General features: G+C 31.6%; 2 protein-coding genes across 2 annotated transcripts; one reads left to right on the top strand and one right to left on the bottom strand.

The window, feature by feature from the left end:
• The first annotated feature begins 58 nt into the window (after positions 1-58).
• On the top strand, positions 59-2,624 carry LOC110663463 (aspartyl protease family protein 2-like). The gene is made up of 2 exons (XM_021822770.2): positions 59-210; positions 641-2,624. Exons 1-2 carry the CDS (start codon positions 146-148, stop codon positions 2,379-2,381), a joined length of 1,806 nt encoding a protein of 601 aa, XP_021678462.2. The 5' UTR covers positions 59-145; the 3' UTR covers positions 2,382-2,624.
• A 4,063-nt stretch (positions 2,625-6,687) lies between these two features.
• LOC110663462 (ATP-dependent zinc metalloprotease FTSH 2, chloroplastic) lies at positions 6,688-12,396 on the bottom strand. The gene is made up of 5 exons (XM_021822769.2): positions 11,370-12,396; positions 9,297-10,514; positions 8,907-9,220; positions 8,205-8,445; positions 6,688-7,205 (listed from the first exon to the last, which is right to left on the bottom strand). The coding sequence occupies exons 2-5, from the start codon at positions 10,512-10,514 to the stop codon at positions 6,864-6,866; spliced, it is 2,115 nt and encodes a 704-aa protein (XP_021678461.2). The 5' UTR covers positions 11,370-12,396; the 3' UTR covers positions 6,688-6,863.
• Between the last annotated feature and the right edge of the window lie 10,031 nt (positions 12,397-22,427).

Raw genomic sequence — 22,427 nt, 5'->3', positions numbered from 1 at the left:
AGAAAATGGGTTTCTTGGATTGGTTATGCGTTCAAAGCAAGGTCAAAACTCACACCTAAAGACCTATCACTGTATGAAATGAACTCTCTTTACGCGAAGAGACTTTTGCTTAAATTTTTATTTAATTCTTTTAAAATGCAAGCAAATGAAACAGGAAGCCAAGAGGAAGAACCCCAAGAAGGAGAAGTGGAAGAAGAAGAAGAAGACCAGGTAAATATTGTATCACCTACCAATTAAACCATCTTTTTTCCTTTCTTTTTTCCATCTTTTGAATCCCACCATTAATTGCAGACTACTCTTTTTCTCTTCTTTTCCTTAATTTTATTTTTCTTTTCCTCTCTTCCCTCATTTTTTGGTCATGGGAAACCGCGTTACCACAGTGCCATCTTTGAAACGATAGTATGCAATTCAAAGTCTAAGTTTGTTATTTTGATTATTAGCTTCTAACTTACGAACCCATAAAGCCTTCACCTTTCTCTTCTACTTTATGTTCCTTCATATTTTTTCTTAAATACCTTAAGCTTTTCCTGTCTTTTCATCTTTCTGGGAATTATTTTTTTCCTTTTCTTGGCTGAAAGCCCAGTTGTTTTTTGTCTGTTTTCTAGTTTTCTTCAAAGGGTACTTTCTTTTCTTGATGTAGGATTTTCTCGTTGACCAAACAAGAAGTTGTGGTTGCCATGTTGTCCAAGTTCCTTCTTGTTCTTCTTTTGCTCGTTTCTGGCGCTTTTGAAGCGATTGCAAGAGTACATGAGCACAAGACGAATGTAAATTCCAATATCTCAACTCTAGCCGGAATCGAATTGCCTGGCCATATGACCTTCAATGCAGTTTCTTCTTCACCAGTAAAATCAGATTGTAGCCTCCCCAGGTCAAAAAAAGACCAACCAACAGAATCACTAACTGCTCAAGAAGAAGAAGATGACGATGATGATGATCTTTTTGTTTATGTTGGTGGCGATGAAGGAAAAGATTCTAAGAAAACGGTGAGACTTGAGTTAAAGCGCAGGTACGGGTCGATGAATCAAGAAACTAAGGCAGAAGAATCTTTCATCGCTTCCACAACTCGGGATTTGACCAGAATTCAGACTCTACACAAGAGGATCATAGAAAAGAAGAATCAAAATGCCGTTTCAAGACTAAATAAAGGTTTGAAGCAGGAAAAGAAAGAGCTGAAGCAACCTGTGGTTGCCCCAGCAGCATCCCCGGAATCTTATGCAACTGGGATTTCCGGGCAACTCATGGCGACCTTGGAGTCAGGGGTGAGCCTTGGCTCTGGAGAATACTTTATGGATGTTTTTATTGGTACCCCTCCCAAACACTTCTCTTTGATTCTTGATACTGGTAGTGATCTTAATTGGATTCAATGCGTTCCTTGTCTTGATTGTTTTGTGCAAAATGGGCCTTATTATGATCCTAAGGAGTCAAGTTCTTTTAGAAATATAAGCTGCCAAGATCCTCGGTGCCATTTAGTTTCTTCCCCTGATCCTCCCCAGCCTTGCAAGGCTGAGAATCAGACATGTCCTTATTTCTATTGGTATGGTGATAGTTCAAATACAACAGGTGATTTTGCGCTAGAAACCTTTACTGTTAACCTTACATCACCTGCTGGGAAGTCAGAATTTAAGCGAGTAGAGAATGTGATGTTCGGTTGTGGTCATTGGAATAGAGGCTTGTTTCATGGGGCTGCAGGGTTGTTAGGACTTGGAAGAGGGCCTCTTTCCTTTGCCTCCCAGCTTCAGTCTCTATATGGCCATTCCTTTTCATATTGCCTTGTTGATAGAAACAGTGACACTAATGTTAGCAGCAAATTGATTTTTGGGGAGGATAAGGACCTCTTGCGTCACCCTGAGTTGAATTTCACTTCATTGGTTGCTGGTAAGGAAAACCCAGTTGATACATTTTATTATGTTCAAATAAAATCGATCATGGTTGGAGGAGAGGTACTAAATATACCTGAGAAGACTTGGAATTTGTCCTCTGATGGTGCTGGTGGTACGATTGTGGATTCTGGCACTACACTAAGTTATTTTGCAGAACCAGCTTATCAGATCATAAAGGATGCATTTGTGAAGAAGGTTAAAGCCTATCCAGTAATAAAAGATTTCCCAATACTGGATCCTTGTTATAATGTCTCTGGGGTTGAGAAGATGGAGCTGCCTGAATTTGGAATCCTATTTGCAGATGGAGCAGTGTGGAATTTCCCAGTTGAAAACTACTTTATTCGTCTCGAACCTGAGGAAGTTGTTTGCTTGGCAATTCTGGGGACTCCTCAATCTGCTCTTTCCATAATTGGAAACTATCAGCAGCAGAATTTCCACATCTTATATGATACAAAGAATTCTAGGCTGGGATATGCACCAATGAACTGTGCAGATGTATAACATTTTTCTACGAATGAAATGGTAGCTAGGGGGAGAAGCAGCACTCAGTCATTGGTGTTTCTTGGGGGGCAATTTTTGGTTTTCCTTTCAAAACAGGCCTAGCAATAGCATACAGAAAGTTAGATTCATTATTATTTTTTTCTTTCTTTTTTCACATAATTATACCATAGACATGACTGTAATCTGCCTCACTAAGTGTATCAATACAGTTTTATGCATTTTTAATTACTTTTTGTTTTCTCATGAAGCTTAGCAATGACAAGCTCCTTCTTATCATACAACCTTCCACTGAACAAGGCTTATACTTATCTGTATATATCAACCTTGTTGTCTTATCTGATTACGTGTCATTGATTGTTCCTTATTTTCTTGCATTTCCACTTTTGATTTGATATTCCGAGTTGAGAAGTAATATCTGAAAAGGAATTGATTCTACCGTTTGAATTTCAATTGAAATCAAATAAAAAAAGTAATGTTCATCCTCCATTAGCACCATAATTATGATTATGATTATAGTCAGAATTATAATAGAATGTGTTTCAGTTTCAGATGTGAAGATGATTAATATAATCTTGGGTTGTTTTCCTACCATTAATTTGTTATATCGCTGTAATTGAAGAGTGGGTCAACTGTTAGGTGCGCCACCCAAGTGCTGTATGCAGACAAGGAAATGGTCAACCTTTACAGGTATAAACTTTAATTTTTTTTTTATTTTTTTTTTATGTGCTTCAAGCGTTTCTAATTTGAATGTGACATCAAATTGGAGCACTAATTGTAATTGGTACTGTCTACCTTTTTATTTTAGGTAATTTATAATTTTTCTTTTTTTATTTGATAAAATTTATAATTTAATTTTATATTTTTAAAATTAAGTAATTTAATTATTTAAATTTAATAAAATCTATAATTTAATTCCTTCGTTTAATTTTTCATTCAATTTATTCTTAATTATAGTAAAAATGACTAAAATACCCTTTAACTCTATATATTTTCTAACTTAAATAACTTACTATTATAAACAAAATAATTTAAATAATCAATGGATTATTTTGTTTATAAAATTTAAATTAATAAACAAAAAATTAACGATCAAATATATAAAAAAAATTGGATGGATAGACTAAATTGTAAATTTTGTCAAATTTTAAAGACTAAATTACTTGATTTTGAAAATATAAAAACTAAATTATAGATTTTATCAAATTTCAATAGCTAAATTATAATTTACTTTTATTTTTTAGCTTTTTCAATAATTTTTTTTTTCTTTTTGCCAGAATTAGATATCCATCACACCAAATTGGCTTTCTTTGAATGAACCAATAAGATCCCTTTTTTCCACACAAATCATCAAAGTGGATGGTCACCCAACTTACCTCAAAAAGCTTGGTTCTAACTATTCATGGCTTAGTAATTTTATTTCAATTTAAAAAATAAAATTATAATTTTTTTTAAATTATGGAAAAAAATTACTAAAATTAAAAGAATAAAACAAAATTACAAACATGTGAGAAATTTTTCATTTTTTTACCCATTAAACCACTAAATTTCATTTTTCATTTTTCATTTTTCATTTTTCAATTAAACAAAATTACAAAATATTTTGCCATTAAAGCAAAACGAAAATACAATTTTAACCTTTTATAAATTGTACATTTACAATTTGTAGTTATCAGACATGGCCCAAATGGGCACCAAAAACATTTGCAGGAGCACCATAGCCCATGTGCAAACCTTACCCAAAACTACTTGACCCGTATTATAGTTAACCCAAAAAGAAAATTGTCATCACCAGAAAATAGCAGATCGATTCATTAGTTATTTTATTATTATTATTTTTTTTCAATTTGATTTAATATTTAATTAATTTTTAAATTAGTTAATTTAATTTATATTAAATTTAATATTATTTTCCTTGATGGGCTTTTGTCCAACTGTGCAAGCAAATCCTGAAGCATTTCAGAGAACGAAATTCATTGTGATTTGTGCTTTTAGTATTTACGCTGTTGCCTGCTTTTAGTATTGTGCTTTTAGTATTACGCTTTTTTTATTTAAATTAAAAATAAATAAATAAGTGATTTAAATTTTAAAAATATATTAAATAAATATTTTTATTATTTTAGAGATAAATAAGTCATTTAACTTTAAAAAATAATATATAAAAATAATTATAATTTATCTCTAATATAAATCTAATAAAACTCATGTATGAAAATTTTCTAGTGCATAGTATCCTCATCAAACACGCATATGTATTTGATTTACAACATATCGATAAGTGTCTATCGTATCATTGAGCAGAAGCATATTGATAAGTTATTCTTTGTTAAATAATTCAAGAATTTTCTCTATAAATTCATTATATCTTTGTTATAATTTTTATGAATAAATTTCTTCAATCATTCAGTAAATAACAACTTATCAATCTGCTAAAAAATATAAGTGTTGCAAATCAGTTAGGCAAGATTATTTATGAGGATTCGTTGCATGGCCTTAACTAGATTTATATTAGAGGTAAATTATAATTTAATATTTTTTATATATTTTAAATATTAAAGTACTTATTTAATATATTTATAAAAAATTTAAAAAAATTATTTAAAAATTAATTAAAATTCAAATCACTTTAAAAACTGATGTAACTATTTAACATAATTTAAAAACCCTAAATAAATCTTTTGCCAGTTAAAAAACAATGCAAATTTAATGAGCATATCATTAAAATGTTGAAAATAAAAGTATATTTGATAAATCTATTTCACTTTTATAAAATATTAATAATTTACTTTTATGAAATTTTAATAATTTACTCAATGCTTTGATTGGTTTAATTTAATAGTTAATAGTTAAAAATATATTACCCTCAACTTTCCGATTCCCTGCTAACAAAAGTTACTTTCACCGTACTTAACCATGTAGAATGGTACTCGCTAGTCATGTAAATGTCCTGACAGCCTGTCACAACTAGAGTTGCTTGAATAGAAACTGTTGGTGGCGTTAGTGGGTACAATTTATGTTTTTTTTTTTTTATTCAAAGATATGTACATAGATAAAAATAACAAGCACACCTCTTAATAAAATTATAATTATTTTATCAAACTATGGTAACCACTTGTGCATTCAAATTATCATTGCAACATATGGATTCGGATAAGGTAAGCCAGCCGAGTTTGCCTAGAGTGCCAGCCTGGCATCACGCGCTTTTAAGCGTTGTTATATCACGTCTTAACGTCACGTTTGGTATTTTTTGGGGCGTGACTTGCTCGTGCTGGTACTTCGGGTAGACAAAAAATGAAACAAAGTGCTGGTGATGATGTGTTGGCTTGCCAGATAGCATTTGGAGCGTGCTCAGCACAGATATTTAAAACAGTTGAGTAATTACGGCAAAACAATGTTTCTATATAAACAGTTTAGGTAAATTAATTAAATATAGATAAATATTTAAAATAGTTGGGTAATATTTTTTTTTAAATCATAGTTATTATTGAATGGATCTTTTACATACAATTATTTATATCTTTTACATAGAATATCTTACATTGAATTACTATTTTATTTTATAATTTTTGAAGATGAAGATCAAGTAGACTCTAATTGCTATGAACTCTATATTAAAAAAAATTACAGATAATTTTTAGAAAAATTTTTATTTAAATTGAATTAATTATAAATTTAAGATACAAACACATGAGATATTTAAATTAAAAAATAAATCTCACTATCTTAGATCTATGATAAATCAAATGTAAATAAGAAAAATCTTAACTTTTAATCTAATAATAAATTGAGCTGATTTTAAAATGGTAAGACTTTAAATTTAAATATTAATTAAAAATTAAAAAAAATTATAGAATAAAACGTTAATTCTATTTAGAGTTATATATGGAATAAAAGAATAAATTAATAATAAATACAAATATATTAATAGATTTTACAAACTTATAAATGGCAAACACAATAAATATATATATATATATATATATATATATATATATATATATATATATATATATCTTAGTAACTTAATTTTGTCAAGAAAGTAATATACATTCAACAATCAAATTAAATTAGACTAAATAATAATTTTTTTAATATATATTTAATTATCATAACTTATCATTTCATATAAAATATTTACATAGAAATACAATTTCACCATACACATTATTTACTTTTACAAAATTTTTAAATAATAAGCTTTTGTTTATCGTTCCCATTTATGAAAAATACCGGTAATATTTTTTATATTCCTTTTCAATATCATCTTTATCGTTAGTCCAAATTTTATTCTATATAATCAGAAACAAAATTTATGAGTTCAACAAAATATTTATTTTTAGATTTTAATAATTATGAATTTATACAAGGAGTATTAGAAAAGAGTATTAAAATGAAAAGCCAATTATACCCGTATGGTCACTCATGGAATAGCTTACTAATTTAACCTTGAAGATGTATAATCAAAATTTAAATTAAATATGTTAATTACACAGTCACCGGCGAAGGTACGGAAGGAGGCACCCGATTTTCAGCAGGAATCTCAACAAATTCCGAGAGGATTGCTCGGAACTCATCACCGGACATTGTTTCTTTCTCCAGTAGGACTTCCACAATCTTGTCGATAGCTTCGCGGTTATTCCTTATGTGGCCTAAGGCAATCTCGTATGCACTATCTGATAACCTCTTGACAGCAGCATCAATGTCTTCTGCGAGCTTTTCAGACATCGAATTCCTAGCCATCATTCTCATAATTACATCAGCACTTTGAGTTGAGGAGTCCATAAGTGACCATGGGCCAATTTCAGACATTCCAAATGTCGTCACCATCTGAGACAGATCAAATTTTCTCCAATTTCATTAAATCGTTTTGGCGAAAGAACAACAGAGGAAATTTAGAGACTAGGAAATCTTAAATGAGTGTTTGCTTAGCACTGCGGCTTGAGGGCCAAAATTATTTTTGGAAAAATATATCATTTTAGATACCGTTAAAAAAATAATTCGAAAAAATATATTTTGTTATTTTAGTAATCTATTAACGAAAACTGTAAATTTAATTTTAAATCATTTTTTAATACTCTCAAACTAATATATTTAAAAAAAAATGTTTTCCTTAACAATAGTCCTAGCAATAATGCCAAAAAGACTCTAAATCACCCAAATAAAGGATAAGGATAACCTAGGCTTATAACTTTAAACCAAGCGGAAATTCCAGGACTACTGAAATGTTGTCCTAGATTCAAGCCAAGTCAACTTTCTGAGCAACTTCAAAAGCAAAGGAAATCCTACATAAGAAAAATCAATGCAACCGCTTTCTCATATAATCTTTCAGTCTAGAACGACTCAAAAATAATCTGATAAAACCAAAAAAATGCAAAAATAAGTGGCAAATTATTAGTTCAAAAACAGTAGTGTATCAAATAACAGCATTGTTAATCTAATTATAATTGATGCGAGTTGTAAAATGAAGCTCTAGAAAAAAGTTCTGACCAAAGGCTAGAAAATGAGCAATGCATTTTGCTCTCTGGTTTTCAAAACCTTATCAACTACCTTCCTTGCCTAGCTTCCTTGTCAGACTTCTAGTTTAAGCTTCAGTGCAATTCAGATCATAATCATCATTAATCTATGAACACTTTCTTCTTCTTCATTTTTTTTTTCTTACTCTCCTATTTTGTGGCTTTCTCTGCACTTGTTGTTGTAGTAGGTTTGTATAGTGGCATTGAAGCTTTGAATTTTTTTTTATGACACTCAGAAATCAATAAAAGGAGGAAAGAAAGGTTCATGCAACAAAGACCTCATTGAAAGCGGGTAACAGAAATGCTCAATTACCTGCTTTGCCAAACCAGTGATCTGCTGCAAATCACCAGCTGCCCCAGTAGTCACCTCAGGCTCTCCAAAGATCACTTCCTCTGCAGCTCTGCCGCCGAGTCCACCAACTATTCTTGCAAAAAGTTGCTGCTTGGAGATCAGGGTAGGATCATCTGCAGGAATAAACCAGGTAAGACCCCGTGCCTGACCACGAGGAATTAGTGTCACTTTCTGAACTGGATCATGCCCTGGAGTCAAAGTTCTGAACAAAACGAAGATAGAAAGCACCATTAAGTTCCTTTTTAAATAAATAAATCATTGACAAAACCATAAATAACTAAAACTAACCAAACAAAAATTACTTATTCATTTCCTTGTCAATTTGCAAACCCAAGAAAATTTCAAATATCAATTTGCAAAGCCAAGAAAAATCAAAGACCGAAAATCCAAAAACCAAATAAGCATCAAGTATCCTTGTAAGGGTATTTTATTGTGCTCCAATTGCTTTTAAATCCAAGTCAGTTTACTATTGTTCATTCACTGTCTGTTTCTGTAAAACAAATAAAATAAGATTAAGAAAAATAATCATGACTTGTTCTCTGCCTTCAATGTCTTCAATTTCCACGTGCTGTTAGGTTTTTCTTTCCTTTGAACTTCGTTAATTCATATCAGCAGACCTTTCAAAAAAAATTGTGTACACATATTTATGGGCTATTCACTTACCCGCAAATAGCGTGGCCAACTTCATGATATGCAACAAGACTTTTACTCTTTCCATCTGTCATAACTGTACCTTCCATTCCAGCAACAATCCTATCAATTGAGTCATCAATCTCTTTGGATGATATTGCAGTCTTTCCACGTCGACCAGCCAATATGGCTGCCTCATTCAAAAGATTTGCAAGATCAGCCCCACTGAAACCAGGGGTTCTCATGGCTATCACATCAAGAGAGACATCTGCATCAAATTTCTTATTGCTAGCATGAACTTTTAATATCTCTGTTCTTCCCCGTATATCTGGAACATCAACAGTCACCTGCACTGAAGCTTTATGATGAATATTCCTTCACAAAAGAGAAATGAGAAAGATATATTGACTTTTAGATTCTTACCTGTCTGTCAAACCTTCCAGGCCTCAACAAGGCAGAATCTAGAATGTCTGCCCTATTAGTAGCTGCAATGACAATGATACCAGTGTTACCCTCAAAACCATCCATTTCTGTCAAAAGCTGGTTAAGGGTCTGTTCTCTTTCATCATTTCCTCCACCAATGCCGGTACCTCTTTGCCTTCCAACAGCATCAATTTCATCCACAAATACAATGCAAGGAGCATTTTCTTTGGCCTTCTTGAAGAGATCACGGACCCTAGAGGCACCAACACCAACAAACATCTCAACAAACTCAGAACCAGATATGGAGAAAAATGGAACACCAGCTTCACCAGCAATGGCCTTGGCTAGAAGAGTCTTTCCGGTTCCTGGAGGACCAACAAGAAGGACACCTTTTGGAATGCGAGCCCCAACTGCAGTGAATCTCTCCGGCTTCTTCAGAAACTCAACTACCTCCATGAAATCCTGCTTTGCTTCATCGACTCCAGCAACATCATCAAATGTCACACCAGTGTTTGGTTCCATTTGGAACTTAGCCTTTGATTGACCAAATGCCAGGGGGAAACCAGGCCCACCAGGACCACCCATGCCTCCAGATGAACGTCGAGAGAGAAGGAACAGACCGCCGATTAAGATTAACGGGAAAGCCAGATTTCCAATCAAATTGAATAACAGGGAACCTGAGTCTTCTTGAGCATTATGTGCTGCAAAGTCAATGTTCTTCTCTCTGAACTTCTGCAGAAGCTCTTGGCTGAGTCCTGGCAGTTGTACACGGACTCTCTGCACCCGGTTTCCTAATTCAGGAGAAACAGCCTCCACAATAGCAATGGTTCCATTCTCAAACAAATCAACCTTTCTCACTCTGTCTTTATCCAAGTACTCCAAAAATCTGGAATAGGACATCCTGGAGGAAGAAACTCCTTGGTCATCAGCGTATGCCTTCCCACTTCCCAGTAAAGTGGGTGCAATGAGTCCTGCATTCCCAAGCAACTGCTTTAGAAAGCCTCTTCTTCCTTCGTTCTTTAGAAAACCTCTTCCTCCCTGCTGATGCCTCTGGTCTAAAGATGCTTTTATGAGAATTGTTTTTGATGTCTTTCCTAATAACTGAAATCTTGAAGGAACGAAAAGATGCTTGCCATAGACTTCTTTGTTCAACTTTTTTTTGGTATTATGGGTTGATAAACCATTATTCCCTACAATGCAAGCTGACGATGCTGCCATCTGCAAGGAGGAGAAAGCACATAGCATACCAATGAGAATTTCAAAGGAAAAAAGTAGAGAACAACATTTTAAACATTCAATGCACAGAAAATGAACAGCTGAAGCCTTTAAGTTTTCTGTAGGGCCGCATCACGGTGCATGGTTGAGACTGAGAGGATAACACTTTCAAAGTAATTAGTTAGTACTGTGCAAATATTGCTCAGAGCATACACACCTCTCTCTCTCTCTCTCTCTCTCTCTCTCTCTCTCTCTCTTTATTTTTTGCCCATTTATTATTCCGTGGTCTTAAGTTTCTGTTACCCAAACAGTATAAAGATTGCTTATATAGAAGTATCATGAGTTTCTAAATCAAACATAACTATAATTCCTTTCAAAAGAAAAATCCTCGTTATGATTTCAATTATAAAGTTCCAATCATATGTTTAGTTGTCATTTCAAAGTGGCACAGTCAGTCTGGGGATACCAAAACAACATTTAAAATTATCAATGAAATACATAACCTAATGGTGTTTCCCCATCTAATTCTAGTTGTACCAAACCAATAGTTGGATGCAATTGTTATGCAAAGCAATCTTCAGGTCCATCAATTCTCATCTTCACATCCAATTTAAGTTTCTACAATTAGCTACTGAGAATTTTACCACACAATGACCGACACAACAGAGTTAAAAAAAAAAAAAAAAAAAAAAAGCTTCATTTTCCATTCCACCTTCCTACAAGTTGAGCTCAAAATCAATAACTACATAACTAGACATATAATTCAAGACTTCAAGAAACGAAAAAGCAGATAGAGCAACAATCTGAATAAAAGGAACAAGAGATTACAGACACGTAGTTCTCATCAGAGCTGCGTACCTAGAGACAGAGGACTAGTACAGTCGTAGAAGAAAAATTGAAGCTCCGAACCTTTCTCAGGCGCACAGAAATGCACTGATGGAGAGTAGCGAAGCGAAGTTATAGTGTTGTTGAAGAGAGCAGATGTGGATTGAGAATTCTATACGTGGCGCTTTTTTAGCGGCCGACTCTTCCCGGTTTACTTGCAGTTTTTCTCCTCTTCTCTGTGCTCCGCTCACTGCTCACCAGATTTTTTTTCTTTTTCTTTTTTTTTGTTTTTATTTATTCTTCCTACAGATATTTTGCCCTAAATTTTTTTTTTTCATATTATTGTGGGAAGCCCATGTTTAATTTTGACCCACTGATTTATGAGAGAATTAGAATAATACATAATAAATTTTCGAATAATTCAGATCATGTTTGATAAAATTGAAAATTAAATATCACAAATACAGGAATTGAATTTTAAATATATAATAAGATAAACATTGAAAATTTTAAATTATAAAATTATTTTTCATGTGTTAAAAATAGAGTTTTAACTAATAAATTAATTTAATATTTAATTCTTATTTTAAATTAAAAATTTTAATCTACACAAAATAACTATTTTGGCCTTAAACTATTGTTTAAATATCAAATAAGCCTTTCTAACTATTTTTTCCATCTAAAAAAACTCCAAATATTTAAAATGACACATATAAATACACAGCGTTAAATTGAAAAATTCATCCCATTCTACAATACTAGAGCACCATGACGACCCAAAAAACCAACAAGATGTATGTAGATCTTATCTTATGAATGGATTATAACAAAACTTACCGAAGATTTATACCTATTAGGGCTCAATTAGACTTTCCTTGCTGAAATTTTTTGATAGCTTCCAGGCAAGTGTGAGGGAGTTGTGTTGGTGTAGACGTGCTTTGCTGCCATTGATGGAGCTAGTGGAGTGGGCATATGATAGCCTCGTGGCGCTTTGGTTGAACCCTGAATGAAGCGGTGGGAAGGAGGGGGCGGCGGCTTATCGATTGAAGAGATGATGGTAGGTCCGTTGGGAAAAAAAGATCTGCTGTTGTTAACGCCATTTTAAATAGTCGAAGAGTTTTTTTGGACAATAATTTAAGAGTTAAAATTAATCTTTTGCCTTTAATTTATAATTTTAAGAGAATTTTAATTAAGTGGTATTTAATAAAATTAAATATTAAATATTTCATAATTAATTTAAGTGTTGAATAAAATACATGTTGAAAATTTAAAATTCCAAAGTTGTTTTTTATTTGCTAAATATAACGTGATAAATTTAATAAATTAGTAAAATAAAAAAAAAATCAAGTAATGTATAAAATTATTATTTAAACAAATTTTAAATAAAAATAAATAAATTTTAATTTTAAGTGTTTAATTATGTTATTAAACATCTTTTTAATTGAAACTTTTAAGAAATATGTAGATTAGAGTTATCAAATTAACATAAAATAAAATATACTTAAAATACCTCCAAACTTTAGAAGGTAAAAAAAAAAATTACTCAAAGCTATCAAAGCCCTTCTAAAGTAGTATAATATTAGGGTATCATATAATCATTGTTTCCTTATGTGGAACGTAAAATTTGTAAAAATTTAATTTAATTAATTTTTAATTAAATTTTATATTTAAAACAAAAAAATTTAAAATTTTTAAATTCAAAAATTTATATTTTAAAAAAATAAAATTCATACGTGAGAATTTTTGTAATTCTTTTCTTATAAATAATTTGTTACAAATCAACCCTATACATTTACCACTCCTGTATCTGGAAAATATTGATTACTTCAATTGAGTGCATGCTTAATAAGTTGCATATTTTTCTTCCAAAATAAATAAGTTGCTTGTTTTCTTAAAAAAAATAATTATATTACAAATTTTGAGATAATTATAAAAAAGAAAAATTTTAAATATTTATCACATACTATTCATATAATATATATGAAATTAATATTTATAAATAATAAAATATAAAAATTATTTTCATTTAAAATAATAAACTAAAAATATCATTTTATCGATAAAATTGTGATAAATATGTAAAAAAATATTGTACTTTTAAAAAAATAATAATTTATATTATCTATTTCAGCTGATGATAATTGTGATTGTCTTGCAAATTAAACAAGCGGATTAATGTGATTCATTAATTAACTGTGGCTAGTTCCAATATCATGGCCTAAAAAAATTAGTACTATTTCAGCTATGATTACAGAGAGTTTGAATTCATTTAAGAATGAATTTCTTAATCGTTTGATTAAATATTTATTTATAAATTTATATATTCTATATAAACACTTTAATTAATTATGTGAATATTTTGATATAAATATTTAATCTAATTATTATTAAATTCGTTTTTATATAAGTTTAAACTTATATTAGATGTACTATTCAGTAAATATTAGTTATAATACTCTAGCAAATATTGTTATTGATACTCTAGCAAATTAATTCATGCGGAATTAATGTGATTCACTAATTAATTGTGAAAATTTATTATGGCCTAATGTGATTTATATTAACTACGTTTTTTTTGGACTTAGTAAACGTTGGAGCGACTAATATAAATTTAATTCTACATGAAAAATAGTTTAAAGTTGCATTAAATATTTGCACTTAAATTTGTACCCTTATTATAGATATATTAATTAATTGTGTATGAATTTTGATATAAATATTTAATTTAATAACTATAAAAACATGTTTTCATATAATATTGAATGTCTTCTTAATTATTTTTAGGAAAAATTAGAAAAAAATTATTATGTGATTTCATCTATTTTTCACATCATGATTTATGGTTCACTTTATGATAAAGTGACACATGAGATTTGGCACCGTTAACAAACGATAACTTTGCGTCTTCTTTCCATCAAAAACTACTAACGTGGAAGATAAAGCTAATGATATGAATGAAAAAACCGCTGGCAAAATTATAAAAAGAGTATCATATAGTTTCACATATTTTTTATTTTAGGGTTTGATATTTACTTGTGACAGAGTGGTACCCTATAGTAATACTTTATTAACAAATCATAATATTTTTTTTTGATGCTGTCAATTTTTGATGTGAAATTAAAATAATATTTTTAATAATAATAAAAAAATCACATACCACCAAAATATTCCGTGAAAGAACGAGACTTTTTCACTATGGGCACAGTGATTCCGAAAGTGAAAATACATTGATATAGAGTTGCATGAAAATTATGACTTTTAAAATCACTTTTAACATATTTTTGAACTTGAATTTTGCGTCCTAACTTTTGGAATCACAATCAAGAAATGCTAATGTAATATAAACTTTCGTATAAATTACCGGATTGATACTATTGATAAGATAAACAATTTTGCAATTGGAGTGACTAGATTGAATCAATGCTTTGATTGGCTGGCCATCTTTTTTCTGCCTTCTATAAGATGGCTAATACTTTTCTTCACTTAACTTCCATCATTACTATCTTGAGAGGTTTGTGGGTGAAGTTGCCCTCAAACTGAATGAGCGGAAGTATGAAAATTGTTAGGTTAGAACATTGAATTCAAAAATTTTCTTATAGGATTTCATGCATCATGTAATATCCATTATATACCTAATTGATTTCAATGTTCAAATGCATATTAAAACACTTTAATATGTATTAGGATCTACATTTACCATTTAAGATTTTTGAATTAACAGATTAATTCATTAGAACCCTAGAATAATATAAGAACATGTGCACTAACATTTTGATACACTGTAGATGTTTTTGGTATCTTTGAGAAGCACCTAGGACCCCAAATGTTGTCCCTCTAGTTTGTCCACACCAAGATCACCAATGGCAACCCCTTAAACAGCTTCTCAAGCCTTGCCAACTAATTAGAAATTAGAGATTTGCCTTTAGGAAGGTTGTAGATATATATAGGACACTAGAAACAATCTCTAGCAATTTTAATTCAAAAGAATATGGGCAATTCTCTTTGAATTGATGAGAGAAGAATAAGAAGAGAGGAAGAAAGCTCTATGGGTGGTGGCACCTTTGAGAGAAAATCAGAATGTTATATTTTAGTTTTCATTATTTCCCTTTTATAATTAGGTTATCATTCAAAACCCTTGCTACATGTCATCTTCTGATTGCATCTTAGTTTAATTGACCTAATCACATTAAGCCAAGTGTCAAAGCTAGATTTAATATTGACTTTGATCGTTATGCATATCGTCATGCATGATTAGAAGACAAATAACAAGCTTATATGGTGCCATGTGTCACCATCTCACGGTGCCATATGCCACCCTGTAAAATGACTAAATTACCCTTTTGTTGTAATTTTGAGTTCTCAACCCAAAATAATTATTTCTCATCTTCTAATCAATTTAAATCAAATATAAATTAATTAATTAATATCTATTAATTAATTTTTCATAATTAAATTCATATTTAAACACTTTAAATATAAATTTAACTTATACTATACATTCAATAACCTATATTTGGTTTCAAGCCATGCTAGGGACTTTGCAATCTTATTACAAACCAAACCTATTTAATTAATCAATTAAACTCTTTAATTAATTAATTAAATCACATTTAACTTGGTGATTACTTGTGTATGTGTGTGACTCACTAGGCTCATCACTAATTGGTAATGAGATATGATATCAACTCTTAATATCATCAGAACCTTTTATTACCATAAATGATTTCTCTAAATCATTTTAGGCACTTCATAGACCATGGTTAACACCTAACATAGCATGCCATGGTCACCCAATCAGTAATAAGGAATACTTTAAATGAACCTATAATTATATATTACCATGCACTAGGATCTCTCTGTTACAAAATCTAAATTTGAGCCGGAGTCATAGTTTATATCAAACCCCATTTGCTATGAATATTATGTTCTCTTTTAATTCTAATTATTGATTAAAAAGATTTTTCTCATCAGAAACTTTTTTTTTATTAAATCTGTCTATCCTGACCAGGAACTTGAAGCATTAATAACAATTAAATGAACATAGGATTTTATCCCTATTTACTTAGATAACAGATTCCATCTTGATCAACAACTACCTCCATGTATAACTAGTAGGAGCTAACACATGCCCATATATCCATACACAGTACAAGTATGAAAGCAGTATCAAACTCAAATCACATATATACAAGATATTTATGTTATCTCAGGTCTAAAGATTATATACACTGATATGATTTATGACAATGCATTGACAAGAGTAAACTCCACGTGCTTGTTATAAGTTCACTGGTTCGGCCTACTTATCATGCATAAGTGCCTATCATGTTTGTTATATAGCATGAGACTCACTATTCCATATTATTTATATCTCATATAAATACCTTGGGAACAAACATGAATACAATCTTTCTGAATAAGTCATGTCATGTGTGAAGGATCCTCTTGTAAACCAATTTATGATACTTTGTGCTAGAAATACTGTCACTCATATTCTTAACAACTTAAGAATAGAATTTCTAACAAAATATCAATGGACCTTTTCTATTACACATAAATATATTATGTAAACAGAAAAGTGAAATTGCCTTTTTTATTAATAAAACATGTATAAGATATATACTAAATGATATGCTCTAAAGCATACTACTAACAATCTCTCACTAGCACTATAGCCATTCATTACAACACCTTAGACCCATATTCTCAAGATGTCGGTCTAACTGAGCTTGTGACATAGGCTTAGTGAATAGATCAGCTGGATTTTTAGCTGATGCTATTTTTTGCATGGCCACATCGCCTTGCCCAACTATCTCTCTGATAATGTGGTAGCGCCTTTCTATGTGTTTGGATTTCTGGTGAGACCGGAGTTTCTTAGCCTGTATGAATGCTCCATTGTTGTCACAGTAGAGTGGAACTGCTGACTCAATGGAAAGAACTACTGCAAGTTCTGTCATGAACTTTTTTATCCAAACAGCTTCCTTTGCAGTATCTAATGCAGCAATATACTCAGCCTCTGTAGTGGAATCTGCAGTGGTACATTGTTTGGAACTTTTCCAACTGACTACACCTCCATTACAAATGAACACATGCCCAGAGATAGTCTTTCTATCATCGATATCTGATTGGAAATCAGAATCAGTATAACCATCCAATTGCAAATCACTACCTCCATATATCAAGAATAAATCCTTAGTTATTCTCAAATACTTAAGGATATTCTTGACAGCTATCCAGTGTTCCAAACCTGGATTGGATTGAAACCTGCTAGTCAAACTAACAGCATATGCGATATCCGGCCTAGTACACAATATTGCATACATCAAACTTTCAATAGTTAAAGCATATGAAATCCTGGCCATTTTATCTCTTTTTTCAGATGTCTTTGGAGATATCTCTTTAGAAAGGTGGATACCATGTCTCACTAGTAACAATCCTCTCTTAGAATCAAGCATGTTAAACATCTTTAACACATTTTCCAAGTATAGACTTTGGGATAAACCAATTATTCTTTTTGCTTTATCTCTATAGATGCGAATCCCAATAATATAGGTTGCCTCCTCTAAGTCTTTCATAGAGAATGTATTTGAAAACCATACATTTACAGTTGTCAACATACCTGTGTCATTACCCATTAATAAAATGTCATCCACATATAAGACAAGGAAAGTGACAGCACTATCACTAACCTTCTTATATACACATGGCTCATCCTCATTTTTTATAAAACCAAATGACTTAATGGCTTTATCAAAATGGATATTCCAACTCCTCGAAGCTTGTTTAACCCATAAATGGATCGCTTTAGCTTGCATACTTTGGAACCATCTTGGGATTCAAAACCCTTAGGTTGTTTCGTGAAAATATTTTCTATAATGTATCAATTAAGAAAAGCTGTTTTGACATCCATCTGCCAAATCTCATAATCATAGTATGCAGCTATTGCTAATAGAATCCTAATTGATTTAAACATGGCAACAGATGAGAAAGTCTTCTCATAGTCGATTCCTTACCTTCGGTGAAACCCTTTTGCTACTAGCCTTGCTTTATAGGTCTCTACCTTTCTATTCTTGAAAACTCATTTATTCTCTATAGGTATAATACCTTCAGGTGGGTCAATAAGATCCCAAACTTGATTCTTATACATGAAATCAATTTCGGATTTCATAGTTTCAATCAATTTTGAAGAGTCTATATCTAATATAGCTTCTTCATAAGTAAGTGGATCATCTCTATGATCTACTTCTTTATGAGTAAACAACTCTTGTTCTTCTTTATGAAGAAAATCATATCTCACTGGTGGGTGAGATATCCTGGTTGATCTGCGAGGAATAGCTGTAAATGTTTCATCAATAGGTGTAGGTTGACTAGATGGATCTATATCCATCTGATCTGTTGGTTGGTCAGAATTCTCCAATTCTAACCCTATTTGCTTTCCTTTGCTTCCTTCTTGAACAAACAGTTATTCAAAAAATGTGGCATCTCTACTTATCACAACCTTTTGTGACGTAGACAAATAAAAATAATATCCAAAACTCTCTTTTGGATATCAAACAAATCGACATTTTTTTTATTTGGTTTCCAATTTATCAGTGTTCATCTTTTTGATATAAGCTAGACAACCCCAAATCTTAACATGCTTAAGACTTGGTTTTTTCTCTATGCCATCTCTCATAAGGTGTGGAAGATACTAATTTCGATGGAATCCTATTCAGAATATGCAAAGCTGATTCTAATGCAAATCCCCAAAAGGAGATTGGCATATCAGTATAGCTTATCATACTACGTACCATATCTAATAGGGTATGATTTATCCTTTCAAATACATCATTCAGTTGTAGTGTTCCTGGAGGAGTCAGTTGGGAAACAATGCCATGCTCTTTCAAGTATTCATCAAATTCAGTACTCAAGTATTCACCTCTACGATCTGATCGAAGAGCTTTAATACTTTTTTCTGTTTGATTTTCTACTTCAGACTTAAATTCTTTGAACTTTTCAAAGGATTTATGTTTGTATTTCATCAAATACAAATACCCAAACCTTGATTTATCATCAGTAAAGATAATAAAGTAATGAAAACCACCTCTAGCCATTTCTTTAAATGCACCACATACATCACTATGTATTAGCTCCAAAATATTTTTAGCTTTTAGCCCTTGTCCAATTTTGCCCTGAAGGCAGGATTTAAAAGTTGGAGTAGGTTCAGAATCTAATGAGGATAGAATTCCCATTTTCTCCAGTTTTGCAATCCTATCTTCTGCAACATGACCTAATCTTAAGTGCCAAATATGTTTTGAACTTGAGTTGATTTTCACCATAGCATTGCATTCTTTTATATTGCTTGCATTCATTTTCTGTTTATCATTATTATTCAAATAATAAAAACCATCATGTATATAACCCGAGCCAACATATTTATTTCCAAAATAAATATTACAAAACATCATCTATGAACTGAAATTCATAGCCATTTCTAGTCAAACTAGATATAGAAATGATGTTCTTAAAAGCATCAAGTACATATAAAATATTATTCAAATACAAAACATGTCCAGACATGTAAAAAGATTTAGATCCTATGGCTAAAGCTTCAACAGTTGAGCCATCGCCAATCCAGAGTCTAACATCTCGAGAACGCAAGCTGCTACTATTTGTTAGTTCCTGCATATCATAAGAAATGTGAGAACTGGCACCAGTATCTAAAACCCAAGCTGTAGATGAACTATGAGCATCATCACCATCTAAATAACAAGATATAGACATACATTCTGAAGGTGTATCTTTCTTGTTCTTCAGAGAAGCAAGATACTCTGGGCAATTCCTTTTCTAGTGCCCATCCTTCTGGCAGTGGGAATACTTTTCTTTGCCTCCATCAGCTTTGGTCTTCCCTTTCTGTTTAGCTATCTTCTTGGAAGGACCAGGAATTTGAGGTTTCTTTTTCTTAGTGCTCTTCTTCTTGTTGGACTTTCCAACAGAAGAAGATGCAATCAAAGTTACCTCTTTTTTTTTTATTACCCGGCATATTCTTTTGGGTAATAACCAGCATATTAAGTAGACCAGCCAAGGTATATTCTTGCTTAGTCATATGAAAATTTATCACCAAAATTCCCAAATGACTCAAGAAGGGACTGAAGGATCAAATTCGTCTGCAATTGGAAATCCATATTAAAGTCAAGATATTCCAACTGCTTAACAAACCGAATCATCTTGTGGACATGATCCCCAACATTTTGTCCCTCAGACATCCTCATGCAAAATAGCTGACTAGATATCTCATACCTGGTATTCCTGCTATGTTCACCATACAACTCTTGTAGGTGAAGGAGGATCTCACTTGCATATTGCATGTTCTCATTTTGTTTTTGTAACTCATTACTCATAAAAGTAAGCATGTAACACTTAGCTCTCATATCATGCTCATTCCACTTGTCCAAAGTTTCATGTTCCTCTTGAGTGGCCTCTGGAGGTAAAGAACCAGGAACTTTTGAGTCTAGAACATATCCTATATGTTCAAGGTTCAGGACTGATGCGTCCCTACCGCAAGTGCACGGGTCGTACAAGTAGTATAGAAAAGATATCGATCCCACGAGGAGTTGTGTTAATGATTGAATTTTTGATATAAAAAATTGAGTAAATTGAAATATTTTTGAAATTAAAGTAATGAATTGATGGGTAATGGAGTATGAAATCTAAATATGCAAAAATTAATATTCTATTCAACAATGTATTAATTAAACTAAAATTGCATCAAATTGAAATAAGCAAGTTCAAATATGGCAATATTCAAAATGGCAAGTAATTAAATTCGATTAGAAATTAACAATGGTAAAAAGGCGATTCCGGAGTTCGGGATTTCATATTCGAGCTATTTTGGGATTTTAAATTGGTTATCCAATCTTATGAAACTTATGGGTTTTAAGGAGATTAATTCTTAAATCCTTTGAATTCCCTTTCGAGTGAGACAAAGAGTGCCTTAATCAAACTAATCCTACTTTCGTGGAGTTAGAATTAATTAAGACCCATTAAGTTCTTTAATTAATCTGTGAATCCTCTTAATCCTTAGCCTATTTCTAGGTCTAAGTTAATTAAGTCCAATTTCTTGATTATCTATCACAAGGCCTTCTCCTTTCGGTGCTTCAACCATGGATTAAGAACATCACTTAATGGGATCCTACACTAAGCATGTCATTAAGCATACAAAAAATGAATAAAACTCATTAAGACCACAAAATATGGATTACCCAATCAAAATCCACAAAATATCTCAAATATTACAACCCTTACTCCAGAATCAAAAGTAAACTACTCACTATCCATAATGCTTACAAGATATATTGAGTTTAAATGGAAATAAAGCTTTAATCTAAGCTAAGGAATAAGAAATTAAACACTAGAAATGTAGAAAAATGTAAGGAAAGAAAGAAATCTGCAAATCTTGGTTGAAAATGGTGTGGAAGGTGAAAGTGACTCCTCAAATTCTGCCTCTACTCTCCTTTCCTTTTTTTGCTCCTTGTCCCTTCCTCTAAAATGGGAAAATGAGACTATTTATAGCATTTTTCTGACATGGAGCCCTAAAATGGTATGTTCTAGGAGGAATTATTTGAGGGAATCTCCTGCCAGCTCATTAATGAACTCTTTATGGGACTGCATAAGTGGATGCATAAGTTATGCAGTCCCTTATCTGATTACTGAGTCACTTATGCGAATCGCATGACTTGTTTCATATGTTATGCACATATTAGTGAATGTGCATAAGGAGGCGAGAATGTGCATAAGCTATCACGATCTCCTTATGCACATTTAATTTGGTTCGAAACGATGATCTTTCTCCTTATGCAGATCTGCATGGCTTATGCGGCAAGTTATGAACAGTTTGGTCAATGCATATTTCAGCTTGAAAACCTGTTTTTGACATCTTTGGCTGTAGAAGACACTCCTCAATGGCAAAATTCTCTTCAGTCCTTCAAAAACACCATTTTTCCTACAAAACAAAGTAAAAATTATAAATTAATGCAAAATTGACAACTATGAAAAACTAACTAATTAACTAATGAAATTAGCTAAAAATGACTAATAATCAAATAAAAATGG

This window comes from Hevea brasiliensis, chromosome 16 (assembly GCF_030052815.1).
Source record: "Hevea brasiliensis isolate MT/VB/25A 57/8 chromosome 16, ASM3005281v1, whole genome shotgun sequence".
Taxonomy (NCBI): domain Eukaryota; kingdom Viridiplantae; phylum Streptophyta; class Magnoliopsida; order Malpighiales; family Euphorbiaceae; genus Hevea; species Hevea brasiliensis.
This window is presented reverse-complemented; position numbering and strand designations above follow the sequence as displayed.

What these genes read in the sequence shown, in the direction of transcription:
- LOC110663463 (XM_021822770.2), top strand. Translation starts at nt 146, where the DNA reads ATGAAACAGGAAGCCAAGAGGAAGAACCCCAAGAAGGAGAAGTGGAAG. An exon ending in AAGAAGAAGAAGAAGACCAG is followed by an intron (nt 211 to 640) that starts GTAAATATTGTA and finishes TTCTTGATGTAG; the next exon opens with GATTTTCTCGTTGACCAAAC.
- LOC110663462 (XM_021822769.2), bottom strand. Translation starts at nt 10,514, where the DNA reads ATGGCAGCATCGTCAGCTTGCATTGTAGGGAATAATGGTTTATCAACC. An exon ending in GTTGGCCACGCTATTTGCGG is followed by an intron (nt 8,446 to 8,906) that starts GTAAGTGAATAG and finishes CGTTTTGTTCAG; the next exon opens with AACTTTGACTCCAGGGCATG. An exon ending in TCACTGGTTTGGCAAAGCAG is followed by an intron (nt 7,206 to 8,204) that starts GTAATTGAGCAT and finishes GATCTGTCTCAG; the next exon opens with ATGGTGACGACATTTGGAAT.